The sequence below is a fragment of the Scyliorhinus torazame genome, chromosome 11 (assembly GCF_047496885.1).
Source record: "Scyliorhinus torazame isolate Kashiwa2021f chromosome 11, sScyTor2.1, whole genome shotgun sequence".
In the NCBI taxonomy this organism is placed as follows: Eukaryota; Metazoa; Chordata; class Chondrichthyes; order Carcharhiniformes; family Scyliorhinidae; genus Scyliorhinus; species Scyliorhinus torazame.
The window spans coordinates 197,682,870-197,702,856 of NC_092717.1; the positions used below are offsets into that span (position 1 = coordinate 197,682,870).

The window sequence follows — 19,987 nt, forward strand, 5'->3', positions numbered from 1 at the left end:
AGTGTTCAAATAATGGTAACTTTGTGTTACATTACCTTAGCCTATGAGTTTTGGTGGCCTAGTCTTGCCTAACTTAGTCTAGCCTAGCGTAGGCTAGCTTGAACATAGCCTAGTTTAGCCTATTTAGCTTATTTATTATAAATCTTTCACTTGAAAATATCCGTGGTCAGTCCTACGATAATGCATCTAACATGAAGGGCTCGGAGAAAGGGCTGCCAGCACTCTTTAAAAACACTAACAGGTACGCAGACTATGTACCATGTGCAGCCCATTCGCTTAACCTTGTTGGAGAAAAGGCAGTGTCTACTGTACCTGAAGTTGTGGACTATTTTGGTATTTTGCAGGAGCTTTATGTTTTCTTTTCTGGATCACCACGAAGATGGGGGATTTTAAACACACAGGGCAATCTACATTTTTCTCTAAAGCATTTTTAAAAAAATATATATTTATTAAAGTTTTTTAACAAAACAAAACAATTTTTTTCCCCTTACAAACAATAAACCACCCCCCCATAACAAAATAACACAAAATCGCCCTGAGCAAGATATATACAGGGTAAGATGATATATTTACATAGCTTTATACACTGGCTCTCGCCCATTTGTGCCAGTTTCCCCCACCCTCCATGTTATCCCCCGCTCATCCGTCCTCTCCAGCAATCTCTCGTTCCCCCCCCCCGCCCCCCCCCCCCTCTCCCCAGGGTTGCTGCTGCTGCTGACCGACCTTCCTCTAACGCTCCGCGAGGTAGTCTAGGAACGGTTGCCACTGCCTGTAGAACCCCTGCGCAGACCCCTTAAAGCAAACTTAATCCTCTCCAACTTTATGAACCCAGCCATGTCGTTTGTCCAGGCCTCCACGCTAGGGGGCTTCGCCTCCTTCCACATTAGCAAGATCCTTCGCCGGGCTACCAGGGACGCAAAGGCCAGAATGCCGGCCTCTTTCGCCTCCTGCACTCCCCATTATCCTCGTCCACTACTCCAAATATTGCTAGCCCCCAGCTTGGCTTGACCCGGACTTTCACCACCTGAGATATTGCTCCCGCCACTCCTCTCCAGAACCCCTCCAGTGCCGGACATATCCAGAACATGTGGACATGGTTCGCCGGGCTCCCTGAACATCTTCCGCATCTGTCCTCTACCCCAAAGAACCTACTCAACCTCGCCCCCGTCAGGTGCGCTCTGTGAACCACCTTAAATTGTATCAGGCTGAGCCTGGCACATGAGGAGGAGGAATTAACCCTACCCAGGCGTCAGCCCACAAACCTTCCTCGATCTCCTCCCCCAGCTCCTCCTCCAATTTACCCTTCAACTCTTCTGCTAGCGTTTCCCCCATCTTCTTTCATCTCTTGGTGTATTGCCGAAACCTTGCCCTCCCCGACCCATACACCCGAGATCACCCTGTCTTGAATTTCCTGTGTTGGGAGCAGCGGGAATTCCCTGACCTGTCGCCTCACAAAAGCCCTCACCTGCATATATCTGAATGCATTTCCCGGGGGTAGCTCAAACTTCTCCTCCAGTGCCCCTAGGCTCGCAAATGTCCCGTCAATGAACAGGTCCCCCATTCTTCTAATCCCCGCCCGGTGCCAGCCCTGGAACCCCCCGTCCATCTTCCCCGGGACAAACCGGTGGTTACCCCTGATCGGGGACCACACCGAGGCTCCCACTGCACCCCTATGCCGTCTCCACTGGCCCCAGATCCTTAACGTTGCTGCCACCACCGGGCTCGTGGTGTACTTTGGTGGCGAGAGGGGCAGCGGTGCCGTCACCAGCGCCCCCAAGCTCGTTCCTTTGCAGGACGCCATCTCCATCCTCTTCCATGCCGCCCCCTCTCCCTCCATAACCCACTTACGGATCATCGCCATGTTTGCTGCCCAGTAGTAGCTCCCTAGGTTTGGCAGCGCCAGCCCTCCTCGGTCCCTACTGCGTTCCAGGAACCCTCTCCTTACCCTCGGGGTTTTGTTCGCCCACACAAACCCCATAATACTCCTACCTACTCTCTTGAAAAAGCCCTTGGTGATCACGATGGGGAGGCACTGGAACACAAACAGAAACCTCGGAAGGACCACCATTTTTACCGACTGCACTCTACCCGCCAACGAGAGCGGCAACATGTCCCACCTTTTGAAGTCCACCTCCATTTGGTCCACCAACCTCGTCAGATTCAGTTTGCGTAGGGCCCCCCCAGCTCCTGGCTATCTGGATACCGAAAACTCCCCTCCGCCCTCCTCAGCGGTCGGTCCCCTATCCCTCTTTCTTGGTCCCCTGCCTGTAGTACCAAAAGCTCGCTCTTCCCTACATTGAGCTTATAGCCCGAGAACTCCACAAACTCCCTCAAAGTCTGCATGACCTCCACCATTCCCTCCATTGGGTCCGCCACGTACAGCAGCAGGTCGTCCGCGTATAGCGACACCCGATGCTCTTCTCCCCCGCGGACCACCCCCCTCCATTTATTAGACTCCCTCAGTGATATGGCCAAGGGTTCGATCACCAATGCAAACAACAGGGGGGGCAGTGGGCACCCCTGCCTCGTTCCTCAGTACATCCGAAAGTACTCCGACCTCCGCCGGTTCGTCACCACACTTGCCACCGGGGCGCTGTAAATGAGCTTAACCCAGCTAATAAACCCTCCCCCAAACCCAAACCAACGCAACACCTCCCAGAGGTACTCCCACTCTACTCGGTCAAAGGCCTTTTCCGCGTCCATGGCTGCCACTATCTCCGCCTCTCCCTCCTCCGATGGCATCATTGTCACGTTTAAGAGCCGCCGCACATTCGTATTTAATTGCCTGCCCTTTACAAATCCCGTCTGGTCCTCATGTATCACCCCCGGGACACAGTCCTCAATCCTCGTGGCTAGCATTTTTGCCAATAGCTTAGCGTCCACATTAAGGAGCGAAATCGGCCTGTACGATCCACATTGCAGTGGGTCCTTGTCTCGCTTCAGAATCAAGGAGATTGTCGCCTCCGACCTTGTCGGGGGCAGGGTCCCCTCCTCTCTTGCCTCGTTAAAGGTCCTCACTAGTAGCGGGGCCAACAGGTCCGCATACATTCTATAGCACTCCACCGGGAAACCGTCCGGCCCCGGGGCCTTCCCCGCCTGCATGCTCCCAAACCCTTACTCAGCACCTCCAACCCGATTGGTGCCCCCAAACCAGCCACCTCTTGCTCCTCCACCCTCGGGAACCGCAGTTGGTCCAGGAATCTTCCCATCCCCTCGTCCCCCCCCGGGGGCTGGGATCTGTACAGCTCTTCATAGAAGGCCTTGAATACCTTGTTTATTTCCGTTGCACTCTGGGCCATGGCTCCCCCACCATCTTTGACTCCCCCTATTTCCCTCGCTGTCACCCTCTTACGGAGCTGGTGTGCCAGCATCCGACGGGCCTTTTCCCCGTACTCGTAGGTCACCCCCTGCGCCTTCCTCCACTGTGCCTCCGCCTTCCCCATGGTCAACAGGTCAAACTCCGTCTGGAGACGTCGCCTTTCCCCAAGTAATCTTTCCTCCGGGGCCTCTGCGTATCTCCTGTCCACTCGCAAAATCTCACCCACTAACCTCTCCCTTTCCCTGCCCTCTGTCTTCTCCCTATGAGCCCTGATGGAGATTAGCTCTCCCCTGATCACCGCCTTCAACGCCTCCCATACCACCCCCACTCACACCTCCCCGTTGTCGTTGGCCCCCAGGTACCTTTCAATACATCCCCTTACCTTACCACACACCACCTCATCTGCCAACAGTCCCACATCCAACCGCCACAGCGGGCGTTGGTCCCTCTCCTCTCCCAGCCCCACTTCCACCCAGTGTAGGGCATGGTCCAAAACGGCTATGGCCGAATACTCCGTCCGCTCCACCCTCGGGATGAGCGCCCTGCCCAGCACAAAGAAGTCTATCCAGGAGTATGCCTTGTGCAAGTGGGAGAAGAAAGAAAATTCCCTGGCCTGCGGTCTTGCAAACCTCCATGGGTCCACTCCCCCCATCTGGTCCATAAACCCCCTGAGCACCCTGGCCGCCGTCGGCCTCTTTCCCGTCCTTGATCTGGAGCGGTCTAGTGCTGGATCCAGCACTGTATTAAAGTCCCCTCCCATTATCAGTCCTCCTACCTCCAAGTCCGGGATGCGCCCCAACATGCGCTTCATAAATCCAGCATCATCCCAGTTCGGGCGTATACATTTACCAACACCACCCAGGTCCCTTGCAACCTACCACTCACCATCACGTATCTCCCTCCATTGTCCGCTACGATAGTCTTGGCCTCAAATGACACATGTTTTCCCACCAGAATTGCCACCCCTCTGTTTATCGCGTCCAGTCCCGAGTGAAATACCTGTCCTACCCATCCCCTTCTTAACCTAACCTGGTCCGCCACCTTCAGGTGTGTCTCTTGGAGCATAGCCACGTCTACCTTCAGTCCCTTCAAGTGCGCGAACACTCGAGCCCTCTTCACCGGTCCGTTCAGGCCCCTCACGTTCCACGTTATCAGCCGGATTGGAGGGGCTCTCACCCCCCCCCCCCCCGCCAACTAGCCATCTCCTTTTCTGGGCCAGTCCCGTGTCCACGCCTCCCTCACCCTCCAGTCCCCCAGACGGGCGACCCCCGTCCCGGCCACCTCTTCTGTGTCCCATTCCCTTTCGGCCAGTGCAGCAGCAACCCTGTTTCCCCCCCTTCCCCTCCCCCCCCCCCCCCCCCCCGCTAGATCCCTGTATAGCTTTTTTGCTCCCCCCACATCACTCCCGTAAGTCAGCTGACGCCTGCTGACCCCGGCTTCCCCCGCAATCCCTTTGACCCCCCCCGTGTGGGAATCTCCCCATCAGTAGACGTGCCTACGTTCCCCCTCCCACCTTTCTTCCCGCGCGCGGGAGAAAAACCCCGCGCTTTCCAGAGCCTGCCCCGCCCCCCCGACGCAGCTTCTGCTGCGGCCTTGTCTCTCATCCCCAGCCCATATAACATTTCCTGCGCGTGCTTGCCCCCCTATATACAACCGCCATCATACTTCAACCCTCAAATACCCCCCACCCTCACAAACCCCCAATTAGAGTCCAACTTTTCAGTTAGTATAAAGGTCCACGCCTCTTCGGGCGTTTCGAATTAGTGGTGTTGGCCGTTATATGTGACCCACAGTCGCGCTGGCTGCAACATTCCAAATGTCACTCCTTTCCGATGCAGCACTGCTTTGGCCCGGTTGAAACCCGCTCTCCGCTTAGCGACCTCCGTACTCCAGTCCGGGTATATTCTAATCTCAGCATTGTCCCACTTGCTGCTCCGCTCCTTCTTGGCCCATTTCAGGACCCTCTCTCTGTCTGTGAACTGGTGAAATCTCACCACCATCGCCCTTGGCGGCTCGTTTGCCTTGGGCTTCCTCGCCAGCACCCGGTGCGCCCCTTCCAGCTCCAGCAACCCGGGGGGGGGCCTCCGCGCACATCAGTGCCCCGATCATTGTGCCCGCATATGCAGCGGCGTCAGCCCCCTCCACTCCTTCTGGGAGACCCAGGATCCTCAAATTGTTTCTCCTCGACCTGTTCTCCAGGTCTTCGAGTCTTCCCGCCCACGTCTTGTGTAGCGCCTCATGCCGCTCCACTCTCACCGCCAGGCCCAGGAGCTCGTCCTCATTCTCACTCACTTTGTCCTGGATCTCCTGGATCTTCACCTCGTGGGCTTTCAGGGTTGCCCCAAGTCCTTCAATTATTGCCAGCATAGGCGCCACCATCTCCTTGCGCAGCTCCTCGAAGCAGCGCTTGATGAATTCTTGCATCTCTTCTTTGTCCCCGGCCGCCGCCATTTTGTTTGTTTTACCCTTCTTCTCCCGCTGCTCCAGTGCTGTTTTTTTGGCCGTTTCGCTGCGGGTCCGGTCCATACAGGTTAGTGGGGGACCTCTCTCCTCTCTTCCCCACGGGTTGGCTGTGTGAAAAGTTCCGTTGGGGCTCTTCTATCGAGCCCGAAAGTCCGTCTTCGCGGGAGCTGCCGATTCGTGTGGCTTAGCTCTGCATAGCCGCAACCGGAAGTCGAGATGCAAAGAATTTATACCACAAGTTGGTAAAGCAGGAATATGCTATTTTAACAGTCGTTTGGGAAGATGTGCTGGAGCGTTTCAACAAAACAAGTAAGAAACTCCAAACCACTGATTTTGATGTATTTGAAGGTTATCTTCTGCTCTCATCTTTACTTTTGTTTGTTAAAGAACTCAGAGAAAATTCAGCCGACAGGATTGCACACTATGAATCAGAAGCAAAAGGTTTGTGTGAAGATATCACCTCAAGTTATTCTGATGCTTCCAAACGCATTGTTACAAGGACATTTTCAGATGGAACAAGTGGTATTGCTTCTTTGAGAGGAGCTGACAAATTTAGGATAGAAGTTCTATATCAACTCTATGACTGCTTGATAACCCAGTTATGCAAGAGGATTGACCCATATGAGCAGATTGCAAAAAGGTTCAAGTTCCTCTCAGAATTGATGAACAATTCTGAAATTGGTGAGGACAGTATTAAACTTATAATATTGTATTACAAAGATGATATTGACCACAAATTAGTAAACAAGTGTTATCAGTTCAAAGAATATTTGCACCTTTGGAAATCCCAGAACACAGAAGAAAACATGCCATCTAAAATGCAATGCGCAGAAGTTCTTCAGCTTATTTGTGAGCAACATCTAATTGAAGTGTTCTCCAATATTACTACTGCGCTTAAGCTGTACTTGACAATGCCTATCACGAGCTGTGAAGCAGAAAGGAATTTTTCAAAGCTATCCTTTATAAAGAACAAATTTCGGTCTACCATAGATTATCATGGATTATCATAGAATTTACAGTGCAGAAGGAGGCCATTCGGCCCATCGAGTCTGCACCAGCTCTTGGAAAAAGCACCCTACCCAAGGTCAACACCTCCACCCTATCCCCATAACCCAGCAACCCCACCCAACACTAAGGGCAATTTTGGACACTAAGGGCAATTTATCATGGCCAATCCACCTAACCTGCACATCTTTGGACTGTGGGAGGAAACCGGAGCACCCGGAGGAAACCCATGCACACACGGGGAGGATATGCAGACTCCGCACAGACAGTGGCCCAAGCCGGAATCGAACCTGGGACCCTGGAGCTGTGAAGCAACTGTGCTATCCACAATGCTACCGTGTTGCCCAATGACTGAAGAACGCTTAAATTCTTTATGCATATTGTCTCTAGAAAATGACATTGCAAGGAAACTCTCATGTGACAAAACTGTACGTGAATATGTTGCTAGAAAAAACAGAAAAAAAGAGTATTTTGTAAAATGTGCTTCATGTAGTATGTATTCTCATAGGTGTCTAAAATAAAAGATTATATTGACTGTGGTCTTTTCTATGTTTTATTTCATCATTCTATGATGCATCATGCATGTATATAACATTTCCCTAATTTTCATCCCCCCATAACCCAAAAACTATAAGGCATAGTGTTATAACCTGCCTACTTACGATTGGCTGGGGAAGTTCATACTCCCATAGGATTGTGGGATAGTCATTAGTCCCCAGCCAATCGTAAGTAGGCAGGTTATAACAGGGCAGCACGGTAGCCTTGTGGATAGCACAATTGCTTCACAGCTCCAGGGCCCCAGGTTCGATTCCGGCTTGGGTCACTGTCTGTGCGGAGTCTGCACATCCTCCCCGTGTGTGCGTGGGTTTCCTCCGGGTGCTCCGGTTTCCTCCCACAGTCCAAAGATGTGCAGGTTAGGTGGATTGGCCATGATAAATTGCCCTTAGTGTCCAAAATTGCCCTTAGGGTTGGGTGGGGTTTACTGGGTTATGGGGATAGGGTGGTGGTGTTGACCTTGGGTAGGGTGCTCTTTCCAAGAGCCGGTGCAGACTCGATGGGCCGAATGGCCTCCTTCTGCACTGTAAATTCTATGAAATAACACATAGGAAATTTTTATTCACAGCAGTGACTTTGACATGTGAGATAATCCAGGACAGCAATTTTAATCAAAATCTGAGATGTAGTGGTTACATTTTTTAAAAATTTGTGGTGATCTGTCGTGGAACAACCCCATTGAAGAAGATAACAGTGGTTACCCAGACCTCGTTGCTGGTTGCGAAGGGGCCCCCATAACAGTTCAAGCTTCGGGGCCCCAAAAATGTAGGTCCGCCATTGGTTAAAGCACACCACACCACTAAGTTCCTCATCTCCCTCCTGTACTCTGACTCACAGTTGTTTGAGATCCGACCCACCACGGTTGTGTCATCAGCAAACGTGTAGATGGAGTTTTGTAAATGTTTTTAAGAATGATAAATATATGCAGAATTTATCATTATGGTATAGTTATTGTCAAAATGAATTGATAAAACAAGCCTGGCACAACCTAAGTATATTTGAGCTTATTTGCATTGACAGGTCTATATATCATTTTCCATGATGTATGTACAAATATCCTGCAGAATTTACAAATTATTCTTTTTCCAAGAAAAAAAATTAACAAATTCCAATCCAAAAAAAACAAGTGTTGCTAACTCTGCTCACTCAGAGTGATGGGCGGGGAATGCGAGTTCGGGAGCATGCGCAGTGAGTACCTTTCGGCACTTGGTGCAGGTTATAAGAGTGCGGAGACCGGGCTGCGGGGAGGCAGCAGTTCAATTTGAAAAACCAAATTAACGGCTTTATCAAATACGATGAACGGAGCCGTGACCTTAACGTCAACGGAGGTGAGAAGTTTATAAAAAGCAACAAAAAAAAAATGTGTACTTTCAGAGGGCGACTGAATTATTTTGACTCCATGTTTTTTATTTCCAAACCAAAAACAAAACGCTTGAAAGTTTGTCGTTTGTGTATTTCCCGCAGGGGGAGAGTTTACCTCAGGTGCCGGACTCCTCCTCGAGTGGTGAGTAGGCTCTTTTTCTTCGCTCGGTGTCGCCACTATTTTTATTTCTCTGTGGAGGGAGATCAGGCCTGACCCCCAATCCCCATCCCCGCGCGCGCTTCTCACCCTCTGTCCGTGCACGCGCTGCCCTCCCAAGGAGACGCGCGCGCCCCAACTGTCTATCCGCCAACTGCCCCCCCCGTCTCCCCCTTGTATGCCTCCGACTCACGTTATTTACCCCCCCCCCCCCCCGGGACCACTTGACCCCTGGAGGCTGAATCAGCCCCATTTACACCCACGCCCCTCGCCCCCCCCCCCGCCAACACACAAGGAGGCCATTTGACCCATCAGGCCCGTGCTCACTCTCTGTAGAATTCAGTCACAAGGGGCTTTTTGCAGCACTGAGAGAGACCCTTTGACCCATTCCAGCCGCGGTACCCATCTACTAATCCCATTTCCCAGCGCTTGGCCTTCTGTGCTGTGGCGTCTCCAGCGTTCCCCTAAGTGCTTGGTAAATGTCGACTGGGTCCCTTTTAGGCAGTGAGTTCCAGATTCCCACCACCCGTACGTATGCCGCTGGAAATTTTCAGTCGCAAAAACAGCCTTCGAGCAACACCGTTTGCCATTCAGCCAATTTTGGATCCAATTTGCCAAATTGCCCTGGATCCTGTGGGCTCGTATCCCCTTGACCAGTCACCCGTGCAAGACCTTGTCCAAAACCTTACTGAAGTTCATGTAGACAACATTGACTGCACTGCCCGCATTTACACACCTCATCACCTTGAAAAATTCAATAAAAGTTGGAAAACATGATCTCCCTTTAACAAAGCTATGCTTACTATCCTTGACTAATCCTTGCCTCCTCAGTGGAGATTAATTTTGGCCCTCCACTTTTTCCAATAGTTGTTCTACCGGTTAACTCAGTTGGCTAAATGGCTGGTTTGTGATGCGGAGTGACACCAACAGCGTGGGTTCAATTCCCGTGCAGGCTGAGGTTACCATGAAGTTCCCACCTTCTCAACCTTGCCACTCTCCTGAGGTGTGGTGACCCTCAGGTTAAATCACCATCAGTCAGCTCTCTCTCAAAGGGAAGAGCAACCTATTGTCCTCTGGGACTATGGTGACTTTCATTCATTCATACGTGTACTAGATATTGCAGATCAACATGGATATTTTTATACTGTCATTATCCATAGGATTACATTAAAATAAATGTTATGCATATAATTTTGAAATGGAATATTCTGATCGCTTTATTTTAAAATAAATATTCTTTCTGCAACATTATAATGATTACAAAGGCATGTCCCTTAGTTTCTCAGCAATGATTAAATAAATAGCTTTACATATGATCTCCCGCAAGAAATTGACTTATCCAATTATGCACCTTTTTTATCACAACAAAGAATAAATTGTTCCTTTATACTTGAGGTGCAAAGTGCGTACAACCTGGTTTCGGGATGGCTTTAATACAGTGCCCCAGGAGAGTTCTGTATTATTGGTTTTCTTTCTCCGATCATTGTTTCTTTTATATTTATGCAACTCTTGTATTTAAACATTTTTCCCTGTGGTTTTGTTGTATAATATATAGTAGGTGGTTTAACAAGTGGTAAGAAAATGGTAGAAGATAGGAAGTGGTAAAGAAATGGTAGAAGATAGGAAGTGGTAAGAAAATGGTAGAAGATAAAAGTGAAAAAAGTACGCTAATTTCATTCTGTTTTCTTGGGTGCAAGAACTCCAAACCTTTGACATACGATGACACTTGCAGCTATTAAGGCTCCCATTTTGGTGTTCATTTTATGATTCTTTCAATGTTTCACATTTTTTGTCTCTAACCATCATAATTCATCGCAATATTCAACCTTTTTTGTAAAAATAAGATCATGCTTTGATTTTATTTTCTGGTTTAGCAGAGACCTTCAAATCACCAATTTAAGCTGTTAATTTAAGTATTAGTGGGTGTAACTTATTTGGTCTTGTCAGTTCATTAAACATGCTAACATATTTGAACTGGATTACTGATTAAAAACAATTTTACTCCTTAGATAGTTCAGTTTATTTTAAGCACAGTGGATCTAGTCAGGAGGGTGCAGGGAAAGTGGAAGTATTTGTGCCAGTAATTAATCATCGCTGTTGGAAAGTGTGCCAAATAAATACCTGTTGAAGATGGAATCATGCTGGATTGAGATGGTCAAGTCTGCAACACTATCTAGATTCATGTGAAGAATGACTGCTTGGATTTTGTACTGGAGGCTGTGGAACTGTCTAAATAAACATCTCCTTTGGGAAAGAATGGAAGAAAATCAGCACAGAAAAACCAAGAGCACCCTTAACTGTATACAGCACTAATGATCTATTTTTGTATATCCCATTAAATTAGTACCTCACTTGTAATGTTAAATGCGAACATTTCTAGGAAGGTACTAAATAAATCTTGCATTCTAACTTGGCCTTTTTTGTGCCTGTACCAGGGTCTTGTGAAATTAATGGTTAATCTACTTAAACTTGATCAGTCGAGTTTATGTATTTTCCAGTCTTTAGAAAGCACCTGTATCCACTCTCACCATAATTCATAACATTTAGCCATAAAAATATCCTAATGCATAAACTGTGTGAGGATGTTCATAATGGCTGAAAATGTTTATTCCCCTGTGGAATTAGTATGGATTTGTAGAATGTAATTGTGTTATGTAATTGAGAGCCAGAATATGTAACCCAGATTTCTTCTCAAGGGTGGTGTGGATGGCAAGTCCGTAAACCTCTATGACAACAGAATTATGTATGGATTCTAGATGGTGAGCTTGATGAGCTGACTGGCCTTTTTCTTCTTTGATTTTCTTACATGTCTAGTTTTACATTATTATGTTTATGATATTCATTTTCTACTTTCTGATTCATTTTTACTTGCATTGTCCCACAGTCATCCTTATCTGCTCGAGCATCTTGCTCTCTCTCTCCCCTTATGTTGGTGGTCTGCAACATTTACAAATTAATAATTGTCAGTCTATCTATGACTCAGGCCCACACCATTGCAGTTGACTCTGTCCTCTGAAGTGGCCTAACAAGCTGCTTGGTTTATATCAAACACATGGACTGTTCCACATGGACTGCTGAGGTTTAAGTTAATCCACCAAATACTTGGGCAATATGACGCCCACACACAAGGGATAAATAAGTTACCATTTTTCATCAACAAAGCAGTGCCTTCATCTGTCTTTGTAGGTCTTTTTAAGCATCGTTTTGCCAATCCTAATTTGTCTTTTAAGCACCTGCTTATAGAAAAAGAAAATGCACTTGCAGAAGAGAAACCGATGGCGAGCAGTATTAAGAGTTGAAACCAAAAGTGTTATTATAAAAGATGGTTTCTAAGAAGTGGGCTAACAGCAAGGTAGGGGTATAAAAAAAGAGTTTTGTTTTTGAGAATAAAATGGAGCTGCCTAAAGCCTGTTCCATCAGTGAAGAAGGGGAAGATGCACAGCTCAGTTGGCTGAATCAAAGGTACAGGCTGAAGGAAACTGATTAAAGCAAAGGTAAGACTAAGCCAAGGGGGAATTGTACATGTACAGGAAAATTTTGAATTTTGTGGGCAGGATTCTCTGATCCTGAGGCGAAGTGTTGACGCCGTCGGAAACTGCATCGTGTTTCTCGACGGCGTAAACACAGCCCCAGGATCACCAATTCGGGCACCTACAGGGGGCCAGCACGGCGTTGGTGCGCTACACACAGCTCCAGCTGCTGATCCGGCCGGGGGATGAGCGCATGCGCCGTGGGTCCGGTGCGAAACCGCGCATGTGCAGTCCTACTAGCGCGGTTTCTGTGCATGCGCGGTGTCTCCCTTGTCCGCGCCGACCCCAACGCAACATGGTGCAGGATTACAGGAGTCGGCGAGGAAGAAAGGAGGCTGGGAGGTCGGCCCGTCGATCGGTGGGTCCCGATCGCAGGCCAGGCCTCATCGGAGAGCCCCCCCCTCCCGGGGTCAGACCCCCGTCCCGTCCCCCCACAGGCCGACCCCGACCCTTCAACGCTGAGTTCCCACCGGCTCAGAGGTGTGGACGGCACTGGTGGGACTCTGCGTTTCCACAACGGCCACTCAGCCCATCTGGCCCGAGAATCGGCGGGTCAGCTGCATAGAGCAGCTGCCGCCGCGCCAACCACGCTGGCGTCAATGGCGTTGATTCTCCGCTCTGCAGAGAATCGTGTGCTAGTGGCTTGGCGCAATTCGCGCCGGTCGCGGGGTTTCTCCGGGCCGGCCCCGGGCTGAGAGAATCCCACCCCATGTGTTTGGGGGGGGGGGGGGGGAAATCAGGCTAATTTACGTTTAAGAGAATAAGTGCGTGGAACTAATGTTGGGCAAGTGTGATGGGTATAGGAATTTCAGACATGTTTTAAGTTTTGGTACAGTAAGCGTTAAAAGCCTCAGTTAATGTGTATGACTGCTGCAGTGGTGTTTTTTATATCCTGGTTTGCAAGACAGCTAGGCATTTTGAGAGCCTGAGATGCAATTAAAGCATCGTAAAAGCTCATGCTAATTGATTTAGGGCAATAGGGCAGCACGGTAGCCCAAGTGGATAGTACTGTGCCTTCACAGCGCCAGGGTCCCAGGTTCGATTCCCCTCTGGATCACTGTCTGTACGGTGTCTGCACGTTCTCCCCCGTGTCTGCGTGGGTTTCCTCCAGGTGCTCCGGTTTCCTCCCACAGTCCAAAGAAGTGCAGGTTAGGTGGATTGGCCATGATAAATTGCCCTTAGTGACCAAAAAATGGTTAGGAAGGGTTATTGGGTTACGGGGATAGGGTGGAAGTGAGGGCTTGGGTGGGTCGGTGCAGACTCGATGGGCCAAATGGCCTCCTTCTGCACTGTATGTTCTATGTAATACTATGATTTTTGTTTATATTGTGGAGGATCCTGGGGCTGGAAGGGAATTGCATTACGTTGTGGCTATCTGTGTAATTCTCTGACAGCTATATGATTCTCAGGTTTTTTTCCTCAGTTAGTTTTCTTTGAAGCAATGGTATGATGTAACTCTGTGCTGTGTAATCTTCCTGCTTTGGTGTAGATGGATCCTGTATCCGTAGAGGGAACACGTTGGGGATATTGTCCCCGACTCATCTGGCTTTATTTGTTCCTATGCTTTCAATGACATATGTTATGTGCTGTACCTGTTTTGCATTGAAACCTATGGCTTTTTTCTCTTGTTTCGATGCAATAATTGTAAAAACTTGAAAATTCAATAAAAATACATTTTATAAAAAAACATTCAAGGGGCTCATTGGTAAGTAGATTCACCTTGAGCAACACTTCTTGGGATACTGTTATCACATAAATAACTTGCAATATCATCTTCAAATACAGGAGGTATAATTTTAACCAAACCTTGAGGCACTGTATCAATGCTTTTTGAACTCTAGTATTCGGTATTCACAAGTTTAGTCTTACATTCTAAAAATTCCAGAAACGTTGCAGAATGTGTGGGTAAAATTTATAACCACAACTGCACAGAACAAGGCTTTTCAGCCCAGTGAAGCTTTGCTCACTGCTAAAGCATTTGAAAAGTAAATGCTACAATTTTTCTATTTTTCACACATACCTTGTATACTGTGGTAAAGAATTCCAAAGAAACTCCCAATACCATCTTTCTCACTCATAGTGAATTTTATATTTCAACAGGCATCACTGTCTTTGTGCCGTGGACCTGGGTTCCATTCTGGGCTTGGGTGTGGAGTTGTTACGTTATCTGCGTGGGTTTCCTCTAGTTCCATTCCTCAGTCCAAAGATGTGCGATTGGCCATGATCAATGCATGGGATTATGAGGATAGGGCAGGGGAGTGGACCTGGGTAGAGTGCTTTTTCGGAGGGTCAATGCAGACACAATGGGCTGAATGGCCTCATTCTGCACTAGGGATTCTGTCGATACTATGAACTCATCTGGCAATCAGCATAATGTCCTTGGGAATATTGAACCTGTCCACGTGGTTATCTAATTACTCATTGCCATACAGATGGACTAGGTTTTAATGTGTAGCCAACTTCTATCGTAAGCTGATTTTACGCCAAATAAACTTTTTTAACTTGCCGTATACCTATTCAAAGGAGTCCTCTTTTGGCTAGGCAAGGGAATAAAAGCATATTGGGGGTAAAAGGGAATAAGGAATTCGAAACACAAGCAGATCAGCTATAATCGTATTGAATTATAGAGCAGGCTGGAGGGGCCGAATGGAATACTTCAATTTTTCATGTAATCACTAACTAATGAGAAGAATAGTTTTGAGCCCTGAAACCACAGATGACCACCAAAACAACAGTGAAGAACATAAAGGTGAATGCTCTACCATCTTCCTGACCATTGCAAGGATGTATTATGCTCATTTCATGATGGTGCGGATTTTTCTTTCAGTAAAGACCACCATAACTCATTCCTTCACTATTTCAGAGATGGTGACAGCATACAGACAATAGTTTGTGCCATGGTGGTCAACCCTGTAAGTATTGCCTAGTGTGACTCGGCCTTGGTCTGCTTTGGTAGTCTCTGGTTCATTTGCTGCAGAGGAAGACACTGCTAAGAAGATACATGATTTGCTGACCTCAGCACTTCTCGGTCAGTTAAGCTGTATGTTTTTGTTCGCCTCTTCGAATGCACTTGCAGGTATTCAGTGTCCAGAGGTCATGGCCATCAACAATTTCCTCCCTCCCAGTTGCCAATGACACTGACTGTCATATATTCCATTTGCAGAGAGAGGATGTATAGACATCCAGTGCCTAGTTCATACAGATGGTATTTTGTTTAGACACTGCCATTCCACCAGATTGAATGAAGCTGAGACAGGGTTGACTTGGCAATGTGGGTGGGTAGGCATGCTCCAAGTTCTTGGTGACATTGTCCTGCCAAGAGATGCCGAGTACATCATGGTACATCTTGTACCATGATATTTGTGTTCCTGATGGAAATGGTCAAACCAAACCAAACACTTGACATATGTGAGCGAATCTGTCAGTTTGCCATTGCAGGTGTTCCTAAATGAATGTTAGTGCAACCTTGTCAGTGTAGAGCAACTCTCTGATGTGGGCTTTTAAAAATTTATTTAATGGGATGTGTTGCTGGCTAGATCAGCCTTGAGAATGTGGTGGTGAACTGCCTTTGCTGGAGCAAATGTGATATAGCTACACCACAGTACTGTTAGGAAGAGCATTCCAGGATTTTGACCCAGTCACGATGAAAGATTGACTTTATAGTTTTAGCTCGGTGATGCAAGACTTTAAGAGGAACATGCTGGTGGTGGAAATTCCATGCATTTGCTGCCTTCGTTCTTCTAGGTGGCAGAGGTGGTGGATTTGGAAAGTACAGTGGAAGAAGAATTGGGTAAGTTGCTGCTGTGCATCTTCATGGTACACCGCTGCCATACATCGGTTATGGAGGCATGAATGTTGAAGGTGGTTGATGGGAGTGCCAATCCAGGAAGCTACTTTGTCTTGGATGCAGTTGAGTTTTTTGAGAGTTGAAGCTGCCCTCATCCAGGCAAGTGGAGAATATTCCATTATACTCCTAACATCAATCTTTTTTAGATGGTAGCCAGATGATGAGTTGCTAGCTATGGAATTCCCAGCCTCTATCCTGCTCGTGTAGCCGCAGTGTTTATATGGCTGGGTTCAGTCCAGTTTTGGTCAATGGTAACCTCCAGGATGTTGATGATGGGGAATTCAGCGATGGTAATGCCATCAAATGTCATGGGGAAATGATTGAATTCTCTCTTGTTGGAATGGGTCATTTCTTGGCACTTGCATGGTGTGAATGCATGGTTACTTGCTCCACAACATTCAGGCTTGGGCTCTCACCCGAGAGCAAGTTCCTCACAGTGAAGTCTGCAGTTGTGCACATATTTCCTCTGAATTCTTCCATTGCCCGGAAATGTTTTTCTTTCAGTGATCCACTCTCAGCCAGTCTGGTCTCTTGTAGAGCTACTGTGATAGATGACCTATTTAATAATCTTTATTGTCACAAGTAGGCTTACATTAACACTGCAATGAAGTTGCTGTGAAAAGCTCCTAGTCGCCATATTCCGGCACCTGTTCGCGTCAGGGAGAATACGGAATGTCCGAATTATCTTTCGGGACTTGTGGCAGGAAACCAGAGCAACTGGAGGAAACCCACGCAGACACTGGGAGAACGTGCAGACAGTGACGCAAGCCGGGAATCGAACCTGGGACCCTGGCACTATGAAGCAACAGTGCTAACCACTACCATTTAGACATCTGTCTGCCTTTGCTCCTCAAAAAAAAGTTTTCTTGAAGTGTTTAGTTGCTTAGCCTTCAACTCTCCTGAGTATCCAGAGCAGTAGAGCTATTTTCTCATGGCTGGGAGTTTGTTCCATGGGTGCCGGGTGGGTCTGCATAATGCATGGCTGGGGGGCCAAGCCTCCTCTGGAGCTTCAGGCTGGGTCTGCAAGGGACACCGTTTCCATGTCACCACAATGAGACACTGTTGAGAACCTAGGGGATATGTACTGACAGGAAAGTTCTTTGCATATTTGCCTTTGTCTCTCAATCTCAATAGCTGGGCTGAAAATCAGAAGCAAGCTAGTCCACGCAAGGGAGTGCATGCAAACAGTATTCACGCACTGTCCTACAGCTGTGTGGCCAGCATTTATTGCGCATTCCTAATCACCGCCACCTTGTGTATGTCCACATTGACTCTTTACCTTACAGATGCACCATAGAATCAAGTGGTGGTGTTCTCATATATCTGATGCCCTTCCTGTCTTCTACGTGGTAGGGTTTATGGGTTCGGAAGGTGCTGTCAAATAAGTCTCAGTGAATTGCTGCTGTGCACCTCATTGACGGTACGGATTCAGCAATAGTAATTATGATAGGAAGATTGTGGGATTTTCTCTTGTTGGAGATGGTCATTGCAAATTAAGTTTCCCAAGCCTAAATGCTGTCCAGGTCTTGTGAATGTTTGATTTGATTTATTTATTGTCACTTACACAGAGTACAGTGAAAAGTATTGTTCTACGTATAGTTCAGACAGATTATTCCATACATGAAGACATACATAAATACCCGATGTAAATATATAGACGCAGGCAACGGGAGAAGCATATGGAGTGTAGTACGGTATTGAGGATTATCGTGGAGGAGGTGTTGTTGTTTATCCTTACTGATTGTGGTCTCTGGGTCAGTAAGTTGAGGATCTAGTTGCAAAGGGAGGAGCCAAGTCCTACATTTTGGGGTCTTGATATGAGCTTGGCTGGAATTATGGTGTTGAAGGTTGAAGGTCAATGAATAGGAGTCTGACGCCGGAGACCTTGTCGATGCTCCACGGATGAGTAGGGCCAGGGAGATGGTGTCTGCTCTGGACCAGTTGTTGTGTTATGCGAATTGTAGTGGATCAAGACATTCTGGGAGTATGAAGTTAATGTGTCTTGTGACCAACCCCTCGCAACACTTCAGAATGATAGATTCAAGGCCACCAGACGGTAGTCGTTGAGGCATGTTGCCTTCTTCTTTGGCAGCGGTGTGATGGTAGTCTTCTTGAAGCAGGTGTAAACCTCTGAACCGAGTAGGGAAAGGTTGAAGATGTCAGCGAGCACACCCTCCAGTTGTCTGGATGTGAACTAAGCATGGTAGTCAAGCACAGCATTCTAGTTGGCGCGAGTTACATATTGAAGCTGAAATCGCAGATCTCCCTGGCACGCCATTCTTGGCCTGTGGTATTGTGACATAAGTCACCATCTTTAATGTCATTGGATGCATAGATTTATTATGGGTTTTTGAAAGATGCAAGTGATAACGTGTGCACTGAAAACCCAAAAGCATTTGAAATGAAATTGTTGATGAGTAATAAGCCCATATTTTTGTTTGGAAAATGGTTTAGAAAAATGGCGTGGAAGCAATGCTTTTCAACTTTTGGGATTCTTGTATGCTACTTGTAAATTTCCCTTCTTGTGAATGTGATGATTCGCACTAAAAAGTTATCTCAGTTACTTGCACTAAGAGACTACTTTGCCGTTGAAGTAAATTGGTGACTAGTTAATAGCTGTTTTATCTTGGAAGTCATCCTAGTCGAGGTTAGTCTTGTCGCTAAATGGTACAAAGAGTTCCCCAAACCATTCTAGTGAAGTTTACATTCATAAAGGTACAGAATGTTAGTTCAAGGAAACAATGCATTTAATTTTTGGGTCCTCATTTCAGAATTTACTTATTTTGAGGTCTGTACTCCTAATGTTTTTGTAATCCTTTTCCCCAAAGTTGTGAGTGCTAGTATGCTGTTAAGTTGTACAAACCTGAAAAGGGACCAACTTGATAACGGCTGTTGGCAAGATTTCAGACTTCCCACATCAGCATCACTCGGAGTGATGGAAGCACGTGGATATGCAGCCAATTGAACATGGCCTGGCAATCCTCAACATTTCTTCACTCCAGGAGTGGTAAATTTTTGAAATTTTGTACCCTGTGGGGGATTATTCATTTACTCAAGATTGAGATCAATGGATTTCTAGATATTAAAGATATCAAGGGATGTAGGGATATTGCAGGAAAATGGAATTGAAATAGATAAGCCATAATCTAGTTGAATGGACGAGCAGACTCACGGGACAAAGTAAAACCAGGCCAGGTAAATTTACTGATTTTACTGCATCCCCTCAATTGGGGGGGAAACAAAATCAGTGCTTATTGAACATGACTTGGAAGAAGCTCTGAGGGAAGGAAAATAACACAATTCTCTAAATAGTAGACTTTATTGCTTAACACTAAGGTTGACTTGGCATTACGCAAAGGGGGACACGGGGGGGGGGGGGGGGTGGTTGTAGGTGGGAAAATTGTAGGCGGGGGAGAAGGAACACAAGGGGAATACAAAAGAGAAGAAAGGGTTGGGTCTCAGATTGGTTTCAGCAGGTAAGGTGCAGGTTGAGGGAACAAGATGGCATCGCAAAAAGCCACTTCGGAGGATCCCTAAACAAAGGGAAACCCACCGGTGTGCAGAGGCACACCCGCGTGACATTCACCCAGTTGGCTATGTTGGGTGCCCCCTGAACAAAGGGAAACCTTGAGTGCAGGGATGTTTCCACTAGGTAAGTATGGTTGATCCCGCAGGAAGGGGGAGAGACAGAAACCCCTCCACCAGGTTTATCATCTGGAATGTCAGGGGACTTAAAGGTGCCGTGAAAA

At 47.4% G+C, this 19,987-nt stretch overlaps 1 protein-coding gene across 1 annotated transcript in view; it reads left to right on the plus strand.

Moving 5' to 3' along the window:
* Positions 1-8,535: 8,535 nt before the first annotated feature.
* LOC140385752 (DNA topoisomerase I, mitochondrial-like) overlaps positions 8,536-19,987 on the plus strand; it is a 211,882-nt gene continuing 200,430 nt past the window's right edge. Inside the window, 2 exon segments of the mRNA XM_072468224.1 lie at positions 8,536-8,670; positions 8,807-8,846. Of these exon segments, the coding sequence (XP_072324325.1) occupies positions 8,638-8,670; positions 8,807-8,846 (73 nt within the window). The 5' untranslated portion in view covers positions 8,536-8,637.